The 22,536-nt window shown below is 36.1% G+C and overlaps 1 protein-coding gene across 3 annotated transcripts in view; it reads left to right on the forward strand.

Annotated features, from left to right (window-relative positions):
• The first annotated feature begins 2,745 nt into the window (after positions 1–2,745).
• The window catches only part of LOC127832552 (helicase ARIP4-like), a 50,361-nt gene continuing 30,570 nt past the window's right edge, over positions 2,746–22,536 (forward strand). The window contains exons 1-11 of one of the 3 annotated variants that reach the window (XM_052358063.1): positions 2,746–2,855; positions 4,517–5,460; positions 5,799–5,894; positions 6,904–7,066; positions 8,912–9,105; positions 11,195–11,284; positions 13,093–13,358; positions 16,061–16,409; positions 17,534–17,695; positions 18,705–18,819; positions 21,520–21,747. In XM_052358063.1, the coding sequence (XP_052214023.1) occupies positions 2,854–2,855; positions 4,517–5,460; positions 5,799–5,894; positions 6,904–7,066; positions 8,912–9,105; positions 11,195–11,284; positions 13,093–13,358; positions 16,061–16,409; positions 17,534–17,695; positions 18,705–18,819; positions 21,520–21,747 (2,609 nt within the window). In that variant the 5' untranslated portion in view covers positions 2,746–2,853. Of the gene's footprint in view, positions 2,856–2,945; positions 3,090–4,516; positions 5,461–5,798; positions 5,895–6,903; positions 7,067–8,911; positions 9,106–11,194; positions 11,285–13,092; positions 13,359–16,060; positions 16,410–17,533; positions 17,696–18,704; positions 18,820–21,519; positions 21,748–22,536 lie in introns of those variants that run through there. The other 2 variants (XM_052358065.1, XM_052358064.1) reach the window with 2 other exon arrangements.

Below are 22,536 nucleotides of genomic sequence, written 5' to 3' on the forward strand. Positions count from 1 at the left end.
TTAATTTTATGTTTTTCTGGTGTAAAAAACCCCACCGAGAATGATGAAAATGAAAATAAATTGGAAGAATTATACAGCATTGTACTACACTTGGTGACTTTTCGAACGCAGCATTGTTCAACCTTAAATATCTTAGTTATGAGTAAATATCTTGATATATAATAGTACATGTGATCATTTGACTACAGTATGTGCAAGCAAACGATAAAATGATTGATCCGTTGCGATCGGATGCTTCAGCTAGTGGGGAAGGTAGCTTGCAACATGCCGATTGCGCTGTTGCGCACCTGAAATTGTATACGAGACATAATGATTTTTAAATCATGTTTATGTTTTCCTGGTGTATCAACCCACCCAAAATGAAGAAATTGAAATAACATTAGAATCATCGCGTTTCACTATTTTCACGTTCAAAAAGATGAAACCACACCTACCCCACGTGCAAAATCGCCCCATTGTCACGGATGAATGATTTTATCGTAATCTTGCACTGAATATAGTCAAAAGATCACATGTGCAATTTTAAATCAAAATCTCAACTAATTACTGAGATATTCAAGTTTGAAAAGTGTTGCGTTAAAAAAGTCTCCAAGTGTAGACATTCGTGATTGTTTTTTTCTTAAGTCTAGCACAATCTGGGATAAATATATTATAATATTTTCGATATCACATTCATTAAAATACAGTATGGTAAGTAAATGTGCCGTGTTCTGAAAAAAATGGGCATAATGCATGTGCGTAAAGTGTCATCCCAGATTAGCCTGTGCAGTCAGCACAGGCTAATCAGGGACGACACTTTCCGCTTTTATGGTATTTTTAGTTTCAAGGGAGTCCCTCCTTACCAAAAAATCAAGTTTAGGCGTAAAGTGTCGTCCCTGATAAGCCTGTATGGACTGCACAGGCTAATCTGGGATGACACTTTACGCACATGCATTAAGCCCAGTTTTCTCAGAACAAGGCTCAAATAAATGTGAAATGTGGCTAATAATAACAATGTTGGACAGAGAATTGAACAGATGACCAGCTGTCAATTCCGATAGGAAAATTGTTAAATTACGTTGAGCACCGGTAATTATAATAGTGATTTCCATATTGTCAACTTTATAAATACCAGCTGATAATAAAATTATCTAATGAGAATTTCAGTAAATAAGAGATTTGTCACAGACAAGACAGCAGTCACATATCAGGAAAATGTTGGCGGAGTAAGAATTACATGATCTCCATAAGTTATATTACCCTATCTGAAGTACGTTTAAGTAATGGCAGGATTCAGATTTACCGTAAGTTCTCAATTAATTGTGTCTGAAAAAAACTGAAAAAACACACCTTGAAGTCACACGCCTATTCCGCATATGGCCCACTATCCACTTGCCGAGTTTCACCATCCTCGCTAAAGCGTTTTTTGAGTTGTCGTCGGATCCAGTTTTTATTTGTGTTTTTTTTATACTTATTTATGCAAATATATCAGACGCTATTCGTGCCATAAGAAAATACAGAAATAACGTGAAATAGTCAAGCTACGCGTACTGTTTGAGTCGTCGCAGAATCCAGACTTTAACTTATACTATTTGAGTAATATAGCATCACATTTTCTGTAGAAAAATAAATCCCGGAACATTTTCCTCTGTAAACATCAGGTTCACCAACCTCGCTTAATTGTGTTTAGTTATCTTAGGTTCATGAGTTTTCAGACCCTTTTAAGTATTTCTGCAAGCACAGCAAATGCAGTTTTGTCGGACGAAAAAACTGATATAAGGTACATTTTCCGCCAAATGATCATCTATTTACTTATCGAGGTTCGCCAACCTAGCGTACTCTTTGAATAGTTTATGATCTAGATCCGGACGGACAACTGGACAGACGGACGGACCGGGGTTAACCTAAAGTTCGCACCGGTTAAACTAGCAGGGTACTATTACGAAACTGGGCTTATATCGACTACCACACAGAAAAGACTCGTTACTAATGTACGCAAATGCTTCAGATGGGGCCTGCACTGATACGGGGAAAAGTTACCTCAACGTTTCTGAGTTTGTTTGGGGGTCACTAACGCTCAATCGGTCATTGTCGGCTCGGGTGTTACTTAAATGTAGCTCGGGTACTCTTATGTTTACTTACATGTACCCCGTGTATAGAAAATATACTATAACGTAGCCGGGAATTCTAACGGTTAATTGGTCGTTGTCGGCTTTTTTTTTTCTTCAAATGTATTATGTTCATTTTTATGTCAATATTCTGTAAAATGCCATCTATATTATCAAAACTCATACACAGTTTAAAGCATGTTGAGGAAGGTTTTGTTGAAATAGAATTTTGTTTCGTATTCCGTAGCGCGTTTTACGACATCGGATTTTTGGCGGGAATAAAACTCGGGTACATTCTAAATTTGCAATGTACGTGACAGAGATTTGACTGGAACCAGCGTAGCTGGATCAAATCCCTTCCTTTATTACTAATCACGTGTTGATAGAATAGCCACGCGGTACAATACTTTTACCATTTTGTTACTTTTTTAATTTATGGTAATTTATTTTTTTATTATGAACCTAAACTTATACACTATTTTAATATATAAAAGGAAATGATACTCCTTTTCATAATAAAATACTTAAAAAATCCTACCAAATCAGGTAGCATTTTCTTCTGATTGCAGAGATTGTGTGTGAGAGCATGGAACAACAACTCTACGTGGAGATTGTTACTTCGTGTAAACCGTTTGGTTTAGCCCGGTTTGTACTAGACCGTTTATTGAAATAATTCGCGATCGATGCTTATATCATTAATGATAAAGTATCTTTTCTACAAATTAAGGCTATTTATGTTAAAAACATACAATATGAACGACGAATAATGTAAGCAAACAATTTGTTCAGATTTAATTAATACTGCAACTCAATGTTAAACAATTATATATATTTAGTTAATTTAAGCCTAAGCGGCTTTCTTTGTTAAATGAACGAAACTAACATAACCTTTTTTAATAATTAAATTATTATGTCAGATAAAGAGTTTTCGACACTTCGTTTTCATGATAGTTGTCTGATTGACTAAATTTATTTTTGGTCTAAAAAGTGGAAGGAATCGAGGTAAAAACATGGTTCTAATCGTACCATAATTAAGCTGTTTTGATGGCTCATTTTCATGATTTTCCTGAATTTTTAAAATGTTTCACGTTGAATCAATTTCAAATTAATATAATTAAACCTGGCTATGGGGTAGCTTACCAATTAATGTATTTTATTGTCTTTTTAAACATTTGACATGTAAGTCGAACTATGTTAAACCATTTATTGCTTCTGATATACAGATGTACATCTATTTGGAAATATCAAATGTCCCAGCAGTTGTCCTAATTTCAGTTTCTTCAAAAATGTGACTTAATATAGTTATTCTATTCATAGTGTTTATCTGTATTCTCATGGTAGGTAACCCTTTAACACACTTGTTATATAAAATGCAATTAAACTAACACTTCCATCCAGTAAATTGCACAGTTTAAGCATTTTCATGTTAGTGACAAGGGCAATTTTGTTTTAAAGTTTATTATTTATTATGTTATTATTTATATTATGTGAATAATCATGTCTTGAAAACTTGCTTTGTCAGTTACCTCATGGTTAATTGCTTGTTATTCAATACAATATCTTTGAACATAAAATATTACCTTTTAAAAATATATGTAAGTTATAACAAAACACACTTGTTGTTGTTTTCTTCCTTAAATGCAGAAGACAAACTAAGAGCAGTTATTTGGCCACATTCCCAATGATATAAAGTATACATTTTTTTTCCAAAATAACTGCCAAATTTTCATATTGAATGTTCCTATAAACAATAATTAAAATAAAAGTATTATTTTTTGTGAAAGTAAAATGTATTTTGTAATAGACACAATCAGGAAATCTCACAAGTCGTCTGATTTTATTGATCTGTTCATGCAGCTTTCATTAAACAATTTTAAATTTATTATTAAATAAAGCCACCCATAATCAGGTATGGTCACATAAGAAGTCAGAAAACTAAAGGCATTTGAAATGTACTGTCTGAAAATTACGAGTCATCATTTATTGATGAAAAACTTTTACATCCAAAATTTTTGAGTCATGAAACATGATTATTTTGGCCAAAATGGGTTGTCCAATGGGCACTTTAGCCTTTGCGGTGTCATATTATCCCAGTGGCATATTTCTAATTTACATGTGTTATATAGGTACATTATTATATTGCATATAAAAATTATTTAATGTATTTTAATACAAAAATACAAAACTTGTTTCTCCTATTAGTTTCTAAGTAAGAAATGAGTTGAAATTTAGTAAACATGATTTTCCCAATCATTTAACCTATTTAATTCTCAAATATATAGGATCTGTGGACATTTAAGTTTATCAATTTGGTATAAAAAGTCTAATTAGTTCAAATGAAATTACTTTGTAAAATTTATAAAAAACTTCACAGAAAAAACTCACACTTCACCCTTGTTTAAAAGTTAATTCTCAATGACTCATTTCAGGATGGAGACGTCAGAGCCCCCAATTGTGGCACCTTCTTTTGGAGAAGAACAAGGCAACGAATTTGAGGGGATGGAGGAAGATTTCAATGATGAGGAGAACTTTGACGATTTCTCTATGGAGGGGGAATATGGGTCACAGCCAGAACCCAGTGTGAATATTCCTCAACAGAGCGGAAGTAGGGTTGGTAGTTCAGGAAATGTTTTTCAGGACACTCATCAAAATGTGCCAAGGACAAATATTCCATCTTCCTCATGGGATCAGTTCAAATTTGGGTCAGACAATGCACCATTTAAGACAGCGCAGAGTGGAAAGGTTTACAATGAAGCGAGTTCTCACAGGGGTGGTGGGGAAGGCGATTTTCAAGGTGAATTTGATGAATTCAGTGACTATGGCGCTGATGATTATCAGAATTATGATGACGGTTATGATGATAATATGGTAAACAGCCATTATGTTAGCCCCGAAAAACAAGATTTGAATTCCATGCTACCACCACAGCAGCCATTTAATTTACATCACGCTAAAAAACAGGTAAACTTTGGTCATGGTAATACAGACAGGGCATCAAGTAACCCTTCTTTTGTTAGCAATCAGAGAAGTGCTGGTTATCAACAAGATTATATAGCTGGATTAAGTAGTGAGAACATTCAAGGTATTGAAAGTCAAAATTTTGCAGAAATAACTGGTGAACTAGACAGTGTGTTAACTGAGTCTGAACAAGAGTTAGGGATTAAAGTTAAAGTTGAAAAAGACTCAGGCAGTGAAGAAAATAGTGATAACGATGATGATGATGATGAAGATGAGGATTATGATAATGAGGGTGATGAAGAATATGAAGAAGATAAAGAGGACAGTCAAGACAGTGAAGGGGAATACAGCGAAGAAGTCAGTGATGATGAGGACATAAATGAGGCTCTGAACTCTCTAGGGGACCTTGATGCAGGTAAATTGTTAGCTGTATAAAATTAACATGAGTCATTGTCTGAATAATAATAATGTAAATCATAGGTGCATTCTGCATATCAGCCATTATTTGGATTAAAAAAATCATTCCTCCCCCTCCGCTTGAACTTGTAGATTTTAAGTGTTATATGTATCATAAGTCTCATAACCTGAAAGGTCAAAGTCACACTTATATGTTACACGTCAAATTCAAAGTTGAGTTTATAGACAAAGTAAAATGCAGTGGCAACCACGCCATATGGACATGTCTTTTTGTTTTCTTTTCTCTCAGGAATGTGGCTAATTTTTGTTTGGATCTTACATGTATTTCATTTCCAGTTGAGCTTGGCTTGGAAGAGCCGCCGGCCTCTACAGAGCAAGGTGAAGGGCATGCAGGTCCATCAGAACTACCAACGGGGGACGCCTCGCAGGAAGGTAGGAGAGTTACAAGAAATAAGACATTACGAGTATTCAGTTCAGAGCCTTTAGTGCTTTTCCCATGACTTTTCAAATGGCCAAAAGTAAAAATAAGCAAATATAGCTAAAATGAATCTGTGTTTCTACAATTTGTCTGTAAAAAAACCCACTAATATAATAACTTTAACAAAAGGACTTTTGGCAAGTTTTGCAAACAAGTATTTTTAGTCAGGGCAGTGCTGAAATAAATATTTAATTTCAAAACAAGGTCACAAGTATAAATGTATACATTAGTAACATTTAAGTCAGCTAATGATTAATGCAGTATTTAATTATACCCCCACAAACGAAGTTTAGGGGGGTATACACAAAATGTATAGGAGTGAGCTTGTCTGTCTGTCTGTTGGTTGGTCGGTCGGTCGGTCCGTAGTAAGTGTCCGCTCTCTAATTCAAGTTGTTTTCATCCGATCTTCACCAAACTTGGTCAGATGTTGTATCTTGATTATGTCTAGGTCAAGTTCGAATATGGGTCATGTCAGGTCAAAAACTAGGTCACGGAGTCACTTAGTTTGTTTTAAACATTGAGCATGGTGTCCGCTCTCTAATTCAAGTTGTTTTCATCCCATCTTCCCCAATTTGGTCAAGTTGTATCTAGATTATGTCTAGGTCAAGTTCGAATATGGGTCATGCCGGGTCAAAAACTAGGTCACGGGGTCACTTAGTGCGTTTTAATCATTCAGCATTTTGTCCGCTGTTTTTTGTGAAGACAACAGGCAAAATCATTTGTGTCAATGCGGCATGTGGGGGTATTTGTCACGTCTGTGACAAAGCTCTAGTTGCCATTGTAACAATAAAAATTAACTTGAAAGTGAGGATGATTCTTTTTAGCAAATTTCTGAGTTGATAAATTATGTGCATAGATCTGGAGAACCAGTGTGTTGTAAATTCTATCGTCTGATATGATTACAAAGTAACAGGTTAATCATAATATATTTTGTTGAAAGGTATACTTGAAATGTTTTCAAAGGTGATGCAGACAAACCAAAGAAGAAGAGAAAGCGAAAGAAAAAAGGCGAGGGAGAGGCAACTGATGGTGAGGGAAAGCAGAAAAGAAAACGGAAGAAAAAGGGAGAAAAAGCGGAGGACGGAGAAAAGAAGAAAGCAGACAACAACGCTAGGAAAAACATCAGGTTTGCAGTGTTTCAATTTGGATCGACCCTTTGGCTTTTAGCCAATAAAATTTAAAATGACCAAAAAAAATAAATTCAGTGTGCCTATTTTTGTCAGACAATTTGACCGGTACATTTCTGTAGCAATAAGTCAAGTCTTTTGGACGATCAAATCTCAAGAGTACTTTGTTTTTTGTCTTCACATTTAAGGGTCCAAATTACGCATACAGACCCTTATGAAACATATGCATGCTTCCAACGCATACAGAAGCTTGGGAATTAATGTTCGTAATACTTTGCCTTTTATCGATGAACATTCATTAATGTCACGTGATTGTCCACTTAAGCAATAGCTTTCATTCATTTGGGATTTGGAAGCTAAATTTTACAGGCATTTATGTTGTATCGATCTTTTCTCGGTTGATGTTTTCTAATGAAGGATGAATTTTTAGTTTTTAGTGAATTACAACAGAGTTCTGTATTTATGTATCAATCAAAGAAATTCTGAAAACTGTTTGCGATAGACATCTTTTTGCCAGTACATGTTACATTTAATCTTAATTGAAATTCACTCATTGATTGGGTGTAAGTATTAAATATGAACAGTGCTCGATCCTTTCACAACGCATCACATGATCATGCATGGTGAATAGAAATTTCTTCATCGCACTATTGCTTTGTATACAACTTGCATAAAATCGCGGACATTTGTGTTTATAAATTTCTTAAACACATTTATCGTTAATATTGACCATATTTTAGTTTTTTAAATAGAAATCATAAATAAACTTGATTATTGGGTAACAGGTAGAGTTGGAACATGTATGTATTCAATGATCAACACTTCTTGTATGGTTATATTTATCTATGTATGTATTAGATAATTTGTGTTGGAGTTTTGAATAAAAAAATAATTTCACTGTTAATTGCATCCTCGCAATTTTCTCTTTACATTGTGGCACTTTATAATGAAATTTCATAGTAAACAATATCCTTATTGAAGTTGGCCAGTCTTGCCATCACATGTCCAGTAAACACGGCAGGCTGTGAATGGGAATTTTTGGTTCAAAATCAAACTCAAACAGCCTTGAGAAACAGGCTTTATTAACCCAGGCACTCAGGACATGATAATGAGGATAAGGATTAATGGCAAGCCTAGAAAGGACATCCCCTATGAAGAGGCCTTAAAGGCATGGAAAAGAGCTGTGCCTAGGAAATTGTTTTAACCATGAATAATTGATCTCTCCTAATTCTGTAGTTAAGTTTAATTTGAAGAAAAATGTTATTGAATTTAGTTTTGACTTGTTTTCTATTAATTTTACAATAACAAAATTGTCTTAAAGTTGTTTCATGATTAAGGACAAATGTCATGAAAAAATGGACCATTTAGGACACCTGTCTTGAGAAAAGTGGGACCAAGGACCAATCTGAAACACTGGGTTTGAATCAAGTGTTCATTCAGAGTTTCTGATATGGTTTTAGTCTATAGTTTTTTTCTCCCCTGGTATTATTGTTAAGGGTATTGTACTCCTTTGTTTTAGCCATAAAGGGTATATCTCAAGATAAACTGAAATATTTAATTCATGTCCATTATGCTTAAAAATGTTTAAAGAAATGCTTTTTTTCACGATTCCACAAAGCTCATAGCCTTGGAATGGTCTCTGCAAGCCATTAAGGGTTTAAACCAGTTTTTAGCGAATGGCTACAAATAAGCAACATTGGCTAAAATAAATTCCATTTGTCTACTTTCTTGGCTTTAAATAAATCTACATATAATTAACCTCTGAAAAGTATTAAGGGTTTAAACCACTTTATTGGTATCAAAACCTCATATAAAAAGCACAATTGTTTTTGATAACCTTACAGGAAAATTCTCTCGGAGAACAAATTGGAGCAGGAGACTCTGGATGCCCAGAATGCTGAGTTGGAGAGGCAGCGTCGCCTGCAGGAGCTGAAGAAACAGCAGCTGGCCACGCTTACCTCCCTTGAGGAGAAACTTGCCTCCCTTGAGGACAAACCAAAGAAGGAGAAGGACAGCCAGCTCAAGTCTCTGCTGCAGTGTAAGTAGTGGGAACACTTTTAAGTGAGCAAAATAGAGCAGAATGCTGTTACCTCTGAACATCCTAGAAATTTAATTAATGAAAACAGAAATTTAGATGTAAATTGTTCAAAGACAAAGCTTAAGGCAAACACTATGCTTTCCTAGTTGTTCTACAATAAAGTCATTTTTGGACGGCTCTTAAATCATCTAGGAATGTGTTACCCGGTAAACGTTATATCTGACAATTAACAATCCATAAGTGTTTGTATTGGCAGCTATAGTGACTTCTGCATTGAATGGAACAATGGTGCTAACATTTCATGATTTTTGTTGGGGAAATTTTAGAAATTTAAATTATTCCTCATGTATAAATTCCTCATGTATTTTATTTTCTTTCGTGAGAGTAATATCACGTTTGCTTAATAATGTTGTTTTCGTTTCATACTGAGTTCAAGATAAGTATTGATGCAAAGTATCAAAGGGCGTCGGGAATTTCAGTGTAAAAGGCACTCAATGAAGTTACATGGAACTTTTTTTTTCTACTGTAAATATTAATATATTGGCCGATTATTTTAAACAAAATAGAAAAAGATACTGGTATAACCATTATCTTTGATTTTGTGTTATAACCCCCAAATAACCATTGTCTATGATGTTGTGTTATAACCCCCAAATAACCATTATCTATGATTTTGTGTTGTAACCCCCATATATTTCATAGTTCATTTTATTTACATTGGTTTCCTTTTTTTATGCTCCCCCAAAATATTTTTTGGGGGAGCATATAGTCGCCGCTTCGTCTGTCCGTCCGTCCGTGCACAATTTTTGTCCGGGCTATTTTTCAGCAACTAATGACCGGAATTCAATGAAACTTTATGGGAAGCTTCACTACCAAGAGGAGATGTGCATATTATCAGCGGGTTCTGGTCGGATGATTTTTTTACAGAGTTATGGCCCTTTGAAATTTTCCATTAACTGTACATATACATGTAGTGCAATTCTTGTCCGGGCTATTTCTCAGCAACTAATGACCGGAATTCAATGAAACTTTATGGGAAGCTTCATTACCAAGAGGAGATGTGCATATTATCAGCGGGGTCTGGTCGGATGATTTTTCACAGAGTTATGGCCCTTTGAAATATTCCATTTACTGTACATATAGTGCAAGTCTTGTCAGGGCTATTTCTCAGCAACTAATGACCGGAATTCAATGAAACTTTATGGGAAGCTTCACTACCAAGAGGAGATGTGCATATTATCAGCGGGTTCTGGTCGGATGATTTTTCACAGAGTTATGGCCCTTTGAAATTTTATAAAAAAAATTCTTGTCCCCCAACTTCTGTGCCCTCAAGACGTTTCCTTTTGTCTGAATATATAGTGCAATATTGTGACAAAAAAAAACTTTGGGGAGCATCACCCGACTCCGATGGTTTCTTGTTTTTGCTGGCATCCGTGTGCAGTTTTCATTTATGGAACAGAACTGTGTAGGTTTTAAAAAATCTGCTTCATCTTGTAAGCGTAATTTCATATTTTGCTCAACTTCAAGGGGAGATGATTCTGAACTTATTCTTAGGTTGCTCATTTACGAATGGGTTGAGTACTCATTGATATGAAAACACTGTAAAAGTTTTAATGTGTTTACGAACCCCCCCCCCACCCTGTCACACATATATTTCATGGGCATAATAAAAACAAAAAATGGTTACAATAAAACAGCATATTTATTTAAAATAAGATGTCTACATAAAAACAAACAGTAAACATAGAACACAAATCAAATAATTTGATTCTACTTTGGCTCGAACTTTGGGCCTCTCACATGTGAAGCGAGCATGTAACCACTACACTACGGAACCGCTTGAAAAATCACCTTCTAACTAAGATATTAATAAGCTATTAATAGTCGGTTTAAATGTAAACCCTGAAGTTTAAACGCTGGATAAAAGTATCAATCAAAATTCAGAATTGCATTTATAAATAATAATTCAGAAATGCACTTATCAATAAATAGGTAAGAATTTAGAATTTCAGTGCTCAACAAAACATATGTATATATAAATTTAATATATATTTTGTTACTGACATAGCATTTGTTTCTTGTTTAACAGCTGCAGAAGAAGAAGCAGAAAAGGAGACAGTGTCTTCTATGATCAAGGTGGAACCAAAAAGTGTAGAGCCAGAGATTAAACCCAAAAAAGGTTAACAATGTTGAACTATTTGAACTAACATTAATGAAAGTTGTTATTTGTCAAAAAAACTTTTCAGTCTAGGTTACATTTCTGATCTTAAGCTCTTTTTATACCTTTGCCTACCAAGTTCAGGAGGGGGTATATTGAAGTCTGTCTGTTGGTTTGTCGGTGGGTACAAAAGGCCTCATAAAATGTTATACGTTTTTGGAGAGAAATACTTTAACATTTCAAAAACAAATATAATTCCAACTTTAAAAAAGTCATAATCATGAAGTTGAGATGTGCAAGACACATTTTCATGGCCAATCGTCAACACATTCTTGTTATTTGCCCTTGAAAATAGCTGGCAAAGTGGTGAGTGGGCGTTAACTTAATGTTCAACACAACTCATGTTGAAAGTTACAGTTACTGTCTACATTGAACATTTATAAAGCGATGCTGTTGGTTTTTCTTCAAATTTGGGGCCTGAAGAAGGACATTTTTTATAATAAATAAGTCTTAACATTTAGTTCATCTCCCATCAAGTTCTATAAGCTGAACCTTAGTAAATGTAATATTGAAGTCACTTTTTCTCAATTTTAAAGCATTTGTAAGCAAAAAACAACAACACTTATTTCCCAATTTAAGTCAAAACAATGCAATTTTTCCCAATCCAAAGGGACCCAGCACAATCCTTTAAATGGTGAAAAATCACAGTAAAGTTTTAAAGTGTTTCTAATATTTCATTGTTTTCTTTTTATTATTTTGCTGTTTCTAACCCAGGGAAAGTGTTTTTATATTCTATATACTATACTTAAGTCCTGCATGACTAGATATAAACATGGTCTTAATAGACCAATTGTTACATGTATGAAGCCCCTGTCTAGCTTGACAAATGTTAATTGAGCCACATACTTGGAAAAGTGGGTTTAATGCATGTATGTAAAGTTCCATCCCAGATTAGCCTGTGCAGTCCACACAGGCTAAACGGGGACAACACTTGCTGCCAAAACTGGATTTTCATTTAGAAAAGACTTATTATAAATGAAAAATTACATAAGAGTGGAGTGTTTTCCGTGATTATCCTGTGCTGACAGCAAAGGCTAACTTGGGACGACACTTTAGGCACATGCATTAGGCCCAGTTTTCTGAGTACGAGGCTAGCCTCACCTTTGTGTTGACTGCTGTGTCTATATTCCATACTTTAATTCTGCATGATCAGTGATCAAAATGGTCTTAATAGACCAGTTCTTATGAAGAGTTTAGTTTAGACACAAATTTAATAAAGCCTCAATTTTGTGTTGACCTCTGTATGTTTTCCTGATAGAAGGCTTGATAAAGATTAGCAGTGGGGAGGATGAGACGCAGGACGTTGCCATGGTGAAGAGTGAGTTTGTTGAGGAGGAGGGAAAACTGGGCTAAATGCATGAGCATAAAGTGTCGGCCGAAATAAGCCTGTGCATGCCAAATAGGCTTATCAGGGACGACACTTTACACCTATACAGTGTTTTCATTAAGAAGAGACTTCCCATAAACGAATAAAAATCCATAAAAGTAGACTGCATAGGCTAATCTGGGACAAGACTTTACGCACATGCTTTAAGCCCAGTTTTCCCAGAAAAAGTGTTGATTAAAATTTATGTAGACTAGGCAGATGCTTCATAAGAATAAGTCTATTAAGACCGCTTTGTTATCTGGTCATGCAGACTGTATCATACAGTATAATACCAACACTCCCTAAGTAAGATGCAGCCTAATAAAAAGAAAAAATTAGCAACAATGAACGTGGCTCAAGTAAGCCTCACTTTTGTGTTGACGGCTGCGTGTTCTCCCGATAGAAGGCGTGATAGACATCAGCAGTGGGGAGGATGACGAAGACGTTGTCATGTTGAAAAGTGAGGGGGATGAGGAGGAGGAGGGGGAAGACATGAGCGACGATGACCTAGCGGAGGCAGAGGATGTCAACAACAGCGGCAGTCACATCAATGACCAGTACAACGTGCCTGACGAGAATGGCAAGGTGCTTGTTAACGTCGGGCATCCCACGTCCGACCCAGATATATACCTGTCACCTCTAGTGGGCAAGCATATCAAACCTCATCAGGTATGCACAAAGTCAGCTATTGTAATGATTAGGGATGGCATCGAATACCTATATCGTTATTCGAATTTCGCAAATCCATTCAATCTTATATTCGAATATTCGCATAAGTAGACAGTGCATATGTAAAACTAACTTTACACACATTACACGTTTCGGTCTTCTTATCCACAAAAGACCTAGAATACACTATACATAGGTATTTGAGTATTTCCATACTTCCGAAGGGGCTGGTGGCATTTTTAGCTCATCTATTTTTTGAAAAAAAATTATGAGCTATTGTCATCACCTTGGCGTTGGCGTTGGCGTCGGCGTCCGGTTAAGTTTTGCGTTTAGGTCCACTTTTCTCAGAAAGTATCAATGCTATTGCATTCAAACTTGGTACACTTACTTACTATCATGAGGGGACTGGGCAGGCAAAGTTAGATAACTCTGGCGTGCATTTTGACAGAATTATGTGCCCTTTTTATACTTAAAAAATTGAAAATTTTGGTTAAGTTTTGCGTTTAGTTCCACTTTTCTCAGTAAGTATCAATGCTATTGCATTCAAACTTGGTACACTTACTTACTATCATGAGGGGACTGGGCAGGCAAAGTTAGATAACTCTGGCATGCATTTTGACAGAATTATGTGCCCTTTTTATACTTAGAAAATTGACAATTTTGGTTAAGTTTTGTGTTTAGGTCCATTTTATTCCTTAAGCATCAAAGCTATTGCTTTCATACTTGCAACACTTACTAACTATCATAAGGGGACTGTGCAGGCAAAGTAATGTAACTCTGACTGGCATTTTGACAGAATTATGTGCCCTTTTTATGCTTAGAAAATTGAAAATTTGATTAAGTTTTGTGTTTAGGTCCACTTTATTCCTACAGTATCAAAGCTATTGCTTTCATACTTGCAAGATTTATGAACTATCATAAGGGGACCGTGCAGGCAAAGTTATGTAACTCTGACTGGCATTTGGAAGGAATTATGGGCCCTTTATACTTAGAAAATTGTAAATTTGGTTAAGATTTATGTTTTGGTCCACTTTACCCCTAAAGTATCATAGATATTGCTTTCATACTTGGAACACTCACAAACTATCATAAGGGTACAGTAAAAGGACAAGTTGCATAACTCTGGTTGTCATTGTTACGGAATTATGGCCCTTTTTTGACTTAGTAACTTTTAATATATGGTTAAATTTTGTGTTTCGATCCACTTTACTTCTTAAGTATCAAGGCTATTGCTTTCAAACTTCAAATACTTACATGCTATCATGAGGTTACTGTACCTGGCAACTTGAATTTTACTTTGACCTTTGAATGACCTTGACTCTCAAGGTCAAATTATTAAATTTTGCTAAAATTGCCATAACTTCTTTATTTATGATTAGATTTGATTGATACTTTGATGAAACTACTCTTACCTGACATACCACAATAGACTCCACCCAAACCATCCCCCGTGCCCTCCCCCCCCTCCCCCCCCCCCCTCCCCCCCCCTAATTTTTTTTTTTTTTTTTTTTTTTTAAGATCATCTCACAAATGACCACCACACCCTCACACTATACCCCCACCCCACCCCCAATTTTTTTTTTTGATTTTTTTTTTTTTTTTTAAGATCATCTCACAAATTACCACCACACACCCTCACACTATACCCCCCCCCCATTTTTTTTTTAAACGGTTATGTTTGAAATACCGTCCAACCATCGCACCGAAACCCCCCCCCCCCCGCCCCCCCCATCGCCCCCCCAACCCCCCCCCCCCCCCCCCCCCCGATTTTTTTTTTTTTTTTTTTTTTTTCGCTTTTTGGAAGATAATGTAATAAATGTCCACAACCCCACACTATACACCCCTCTTCACTCCACTCCTCCCTCCTTTGTGATTGAAAATGAGAGTCCCTTCACCTTTAAAAAGAAAATAGATGAGCGGTCTGCACCCGCAAGGCGGTGCTCTTGTTAGATTTAATTATCCCCTTAATGATTTTTGAATTTATATCATATGTTAAATTTGAGTAATTCACATATTTTAATGTCTGTTCAAACTGTGATCATAGAAACTAAATTATTATTTGCCAGTCAATTAAAGCCCTTAATTGGCATCTAATTGACAAACAACAGTTCGGGCCCTTTCTTAGAGTGTGTATATTGCATTTCGCAATTTGAGTAATTCACCCATTTTAATGGCTGTTCATACTGTGACCACAGAAACTTAATTATTATTCGCCAGTCAATTGAAACCGTTAATTGGCACCCCATTGACAAACAACAGTTTGGAGCCTTTTTTAGAGTGTGTATATTGCATTGCGCAATCAAGGTTGATAAGGGCCGCGTTTGACACGAAGAACATCACATCAAACATGTTAATCCCAAGTGATTTTGGGTGATTTAGTAAGCGGCTTGCAGGTCATTAAATGTTAGGGCAATTACGTTTGAAAAGTTATGCGAATATCAATTCTGTTATTCGAATGCTGACCATTCAATCGAATATTCAAATAATTTTGCCATCCATAGTAATGATTAATGATAGTGCCTTTCTACATTCCTATAGCTAATAAATAATGGTCTTAGAATTGTTGATCTTGCCACTAATAAAATTTTTTGTCATTTTATGTCTATCTTACAATGAAGAAATATTTCTTAATTTCAAATGTTCACCAGAAGGCTAAATTTATATAGTTGTATAAAAATTATAAATTCTTACTAAAATCACAGATTGGTGGAGTAAGATTCCTATATGATAACCTGGTGGAGTGTATCAACCGCTTCAAGACCAGTTCAGGGTTCGGCTGCATTCTGGCACACAGCATGGGCCTCGGCAAGACTATACAGATGATTGGCTTCATCGACATCTTCCTGAGGCACACTGGGGCCAAGTCCGTGATGGTCATCGTGCCCATCAACACGCTAGCCAACTGGATGTCGGAGTTCAACATGTGGGTTCCTGACAAGGAGACGTGTGAGAAGTATGGCATACCCGAGGCTGATTCACCTCCCAGGCCGTACCATGTCTACTTGTTGAACGACAACTTTAAGAACACCCCTGCAAGGGCTAGGGTTGTTGGTACGAAGGTCTTCTTTATGTTGTTTTTTTTACGGTTCATTATGTCTTTGGTTTGAAGTCTACTTCTTTAGTTGAACTTTGTGTTTGGGATTGATAAGTTCTTTACAATGTTCAATACAGATGTTTAAAAGTGTATTACAGCGCCGGGTTGCTCTTAACAATATCCGACAGTTAAGGTAACAGTCTGTTAAACTTCTGATCCAAATTAAATCCATTTTGAAATAAATGTTAATATCAAACATTTTCAAATTTGTTAATGCGACAACATTTAAGTCTCGTGTACAACTTGATCCAAACATAATTTGTTGTAAACTTGTAAAGTGGACATAAAGTTTTGAGCAACAAGGCCCTGATATTTATTAAATTAAGTTTCTTAATACTATTGGTAAAAGTTAAAAGATAAATTTGTTGGCACTTTTCCTTGATACTTTTTCTTAGACAGTCATTGATTGAAAATTTTCAAAAATAAAAGATCTAAAGTTTTATGCCCCCAGATCGAATGATCGGGGGTATATTATATTTGGCCTGTCTGTCAATGTGTCTGTCCCAAAACTTTAAACTTTGTCATAATTTTTGCAATATTGAAGATAGCAACTTGATATTTGGCATGCATGTGTATCTCATGGAGCTGCACATTTTGAGTGGTGCAAGGTCAAGGTCATCCTTTAAGGTCAAAGGTCACACAAAAATCAAAGCGGCGCATTAGGGGGCATTGTGTTTCTGAAAAACACATCTCTTGTCTTAAGTATTGAATTCTCAGTAGAACAGGAAGGTCTCACATGTATGTTCTGAAATGAAATCCTGTTTCATGGATTTCAATTAAAGCAGTTTCCTGCCTTTTGATGCATGCATTATGCATTATTTTCACTTTTGACTCCTGCCACGTTTCATTTCACTGCAAATGGTACCAAATAATAAATAATAAAATTTTAAAAATACAGATTGAGTAAAATAGCATAGTTTTTTACTAAAGTGTATACAGAGGAATTTTTTCAGAGAATTTAAGTTTTATGCAAAAGGAAGGTAACTCTGTGCTTCAGAATTCTTACCCCTAAACAATTAATCTGACCACTGAAATGTTAAAGCACATGGTTTTAATCTATTGAAATGCCTGCTGTTTGCAGATGCCTGGTACCAGAATGGCGGTGTGTTGTTGCTAGGTTACGAGATGTACCGTCTGCTCTCCAGCAAGAAGGTGCACCTGCAGAAGGCTAAGGGGCGCAAGAAGCCCGGGTCAGACGTCATCGATGTGGAGGAGGAGGATAGGGATAAAAAACTGCTGCTGAGTAAGTTCACTGAACAGGAGATCTTTGAATTTTATACCGACCACAAACAAAGTGTGTTGTAATTATACCCCCCAAAAACGAAGTTTAGGGGGATATATAGGAGTGAGCCGGTCGGTCTGTCGATCCGTATTAAGTGTCCGCTCTCTAATTCAAGTTGTTTCATCCGATCTTCACCAAACTTGGTTAGATGTTGTATCTAGATGATGTCTAGGTCAAGCTCGAATATGGGTCATGCCATGTCAAAAACTAGGTCACGGGGTCACTTAGTGCGTTTTAAAAATTGAGCATGGTGTCCGCTTTCTTATTCAAGTAGTTTTCATCCGAGCTTTACCAAACTTGGTCAGAAGTTGTATCTAGTTGATTGCTAGGCCAAGTTCGAACATGGGTCATGGCAGGTCAAAAACTAGGTCACGGGGTCACTAAGTGCGTTTTAAACATTGAGCATGGTGTCCGCTGTTTTTTGTGAAGACAACATGCAAAATATTCTGTGTCAATGCGGCGGTGGGGGTATTTGTCACGTCTGTGACAAAGCTCTAGTTAACTGTTTCTATTAGTTTGAAATACTTCTTCAATTTTAGTTTAAGGTTAAACTTCTCAAACTTCATATTCAAAAGAAGCAGAGCATATTGTTCTTTCCCGAATACATAAACATCGTCTGTCTGGCGGCCATCTTGGATGATATCTTCTACAAACTGCTTCATAAGTACTTGTAATTAAGCCAAGCTCTGTGAAAACGTGGCTTTATTGCTTGTGTGTAAAGTTTTGTTGTGCGCAGGCTTTTCAGGGACAACATTCTCTGCCTCAACTGGATTTTTGCTCAGGTGAAAGTTACTTTATATGAAAATTACCATGAAAGATGAAAGTGTCGTCCCTGACTTGCCTGTGCAGACTGCACAGGCTAATCTGGGACGGCACTTTACGCGTATGCATTAAGCCCTTTTTTCACAGAGCATGGCTTAATAACAAGTCCTGATGTTGTTTCCAAGATTGAAGCTCAATTGTATTTCAGACATTCATGAGGCGCTGGTGAACCCTGGTCCGGACCTGGTGGTATGTGACGAGGGGCACAGAATCAAGAACTCCCACGCTGGAATCTCCATGTCACTCAAACAGATCAAAACAAAGTAAGCCATTTGCACGATGAAGTATTATGTTAATGTTACCAGTAGCCAATATAGACAATGGCTACTGAAATCTCTTATTGTCTACTTAATTCTCGAACAGACAATTAAAAAAATTGTAAATTGTTTTTAAACTAAGCATATTTTCACAGGATCACACATTTTGACACTTTCTGATTCAGATTTCTTAGCGCTAACCTAGAAATATCTTGACTATGCAATAAATTGATCAGTGATGCTGTTATTATACTTTTTATTTTACGACTGCAACGATAAAACAACACATTACTCCATTTAACTAGTTTAATGAACCGATTCCAAAATATTTTGCCTCCCAATAAACATCACAAAAATGTAATAGAATGCACAAAGTATTCATTAACAGATCTCTTTAATATATTATACGAGTAAAAAGTGGGATATAAAAGGCCGCAGCGAAAAAACAGCCAGTGGTAACCACGAGCCCAACGAAAGATCGGCTACTCACTCGTGGAAACCTGTTACTTTGAAAATATACCTACCGGAGGTGGATGAGCACACGATAAAATTACAAAACGTGAAGTAACACCGTTATAGTAGCAACACCGCGTACCCAAAATAAAAAATGCTATTGCTCATCAAGCGACCGAACTAGGAAGAACCATATACTTTGCTGGGCTAAACCTAGTTCTACCAATCGCTTGACCATTGGATCCACTTTAACATGATAATCGCCATGACACTTTTAATGACACACTTAAACTTTTACTTGATCACTACACTTGTGATCACACTTTTTTCGCACTTGCGAATTACATACTAAATCGGACATTGATCACTACACTTGTGATCACACTTTTGCGCACTTGCGATAACACTTACTTGATCACTACACTTGTGATCTTTTACATACTTAATCGGACATTGATCACTACACTTGTGATCACACTTTTTGCGCACTTGCGATAACACTTACTCGATCACTACACTTGTGATCCAATACTTTTACTTGTACCTTTTACATACTTAATCGGACATTGATCACTACACTTGTGATCACACTTTTTCGCACTTGCGATAATATACTTAATCGGACATTGATCACTACATTTGTGATCACACTTTTTCGCACTTGCGATAATACTTTTACTTGATCACTACACTTGTGATCACTTTTATCGCCACACTTGTGATAATATTACTTGTACCTTTTTACAAACTTAATCGGACATTAAAATACAACTTATCGCTCAGCCAGCGATTTGACACCTAAACGTTTTTTACCCTACGGTATTGCTACTATTTTTTATTTTGTTTAAGCTTCAACTTTAATAACTTGGAATTACCCGAAAGGACAAGGATGATAAACTAGGCAAGTAGTCACAGAGTCCATTCAGATAAATGTATAAATGCGCATGCCCATCCGACCCCCGGCAAACAGAATTTTCCGCCACAATAAATTTCACAAATTTATCCCCCCATACTTTTTATTTTCTATATGATTATTTTTAAATTTTTGTATAACTATATTTTTAACTGACTGTAAATGCAACCAAAAATGAAGTGAGAATGATTTTATACCCCATGGGTGGGGTAAATGGGAGTCATTTGTGTGTCTATTGTTTTACTGGTCTGTCCACATTAAATGTTAAAATGCATGTAGCAAATTTCTTCAGCATTCCTCAAGTTATTTAATTGAAACTTAAAATATGTCATCACCATGTTATGTAGATGTGCAAGACACTTCATGCCACATGATGCAAACAGTTCTTGTGTTTGTATTTTTAACCCTTTACCACTTAGATGCGTATTTTCACGCATTTGTAGTTCCTTAGAAAGTTATATTAAATTTAAGACCTTTCTTACTAGATTCACGTTTTTAAGGCTTCATCCCCGAACCTTAGATTCCAATGAGCAGCAAACAGCATGAAACCTGAACAGACTGCGAGTTACTCGCAGGTTGTTTTGGTTTTATGCTGTTTGCACATAGCCATTTTCACTTGTTATACTTGAACCATGCATTTTATAACTGAGACACATACTGTGTGTATATTAATTGAAAATGTTTAATTTCAATTCATGGTATGTTCTTTTTTTATCAACAAAATTTCAACCAACTATACCATGCTGGCTTGGTGGCATACCTTAACACTGAAGAAACTTACATTTATGAATAAAACTGTAAGATGCCAGTATTCTATGTCTCCCAGATTCCACCACACCACATTTTTAAGAAGTGCTTAAATATATCTTCTAATAGTTTTAACATTACTGATAAAAAAAAATGTATGAATGTTGTGTAGCTTTATGTTTTAACCTGCCTGAGAGGGATATATGCATATGTGCTTAAGCTGTGGCTGCATCATGCGCCAAGTGTAACTGGATGACTAATAACCCAGTGGTCAGGGGGTTGATGTGAAAGCCAGCTAAAGATGTCACAGGTTATCAATTGTAATACTATAAACCCAGGGCCTTTTTTTTTATTTGGGGAAGGGGCATGGCCTTTTATTTTGGTGGAAAAATTATCTACCAAAGTGAGAAAGGGGGATTTTTTTTCCATAAGTTAGCTTGACATTTGGGGAAAATTTCTTCATTTTAAAGCAATTCTTTGTTGGGAAGGGGCCTTTCTCTATATAAGGCCCTTTGTAAAGAAGAAAAAAAGCTCCAAAATCTGACCTTAAACCTATAACCACACTGTATGCTTGTATCTTTTACTCCTTTTAGGCGAAGGATAGTGTTGACTGGCTACCCTCTGCAGAACAACCTGATAGAGTACTGGTGCATGGTGGACTTTGTGCGTCCCAACTTCCTGGGTACGAAGACAGAGTTCTGTAACATGTTTGAGCGGCCCATCATGAATGGGCAGTGTGCGGACAGTACCCCACAGGACATGAGGTTGATGAGGTACAGGGCCCATGTGTTACACAGTCTCCTCGAGGGATTTGTACAAAGGTAAGCAAATAATATATTTCTCCTTAACCGCTCAGAAATGCACTTTGACGCGTTTGTAGTCCCTTAGAAAATCAAATTAAATTAAAGACCTTTCTTACTAGATTCAAGTTTTAAAGCTTCCATTTACAAACTTTAGATACTGATGAGCAGTAAACAGCATTAAACCTGAACAGATTGCAATTTACTTGCATGCAGTTCTCAGTTCTGGTTTTATGCTGTTTGCATTTATCCATTTTAATTCTGTGAAATTGTTTAGGGCTTTGTCTTTCTTTTTATGCATCTACTGATGTGGTAAGACATGTAGTGATTAGCCTGTCTGTTCATTTCTTTGTCTGTACGAGGTAAAACCTTAAATGACATGTTTTGTATAATATCAGTAATGCTTTCTACAAACTTTAGATTCTTTCAACACACCCACATCACTCTAACCTCATTTAACGGTGACATTCGTATACTTTTGAACTGATACAGAAGCTCCAAAGTCTTGGTTAAGCAAATGTTGGTTTTTGTTTTTAACATCAATAATGCCTAATGCAGCACTCTGATACTTCCATCAATGATGTCTTTGAAGGATATCAACACAACCACATCACCTGACCTCATTTTGACGGTGTCATTGACCTTCTTTTTTTACTAATTCAGACAGTAAAAATTATTGGTTAACCCGAAATGATTATTTGCTAAACATCAATAAATACTTCTAAAAAGTTTTCAATTCAACACTCAGAACACTCGCATCACCTAACCTCTTTTTATGTCCCCCACCACTATAGTGGGGGACATATTGGT

The sequence above is a fragment of the Dreissena polymorpha genome, chromosome 5 (assembly GCF_020536995.1).
Source record: "Dreissena polymorpha isolate Duluth1 chromosome 5, UMN_Dpol_1.0, whole genome shotgun sequence".
In the NCBI taxonomy this organism is placed as follows: domain Eukaryota; kingdom Metazoa; phylum Mollusca; class Bivalvia; order Myida; family Dreissenidae; genus Dreissena; species Dreissena polymorpha.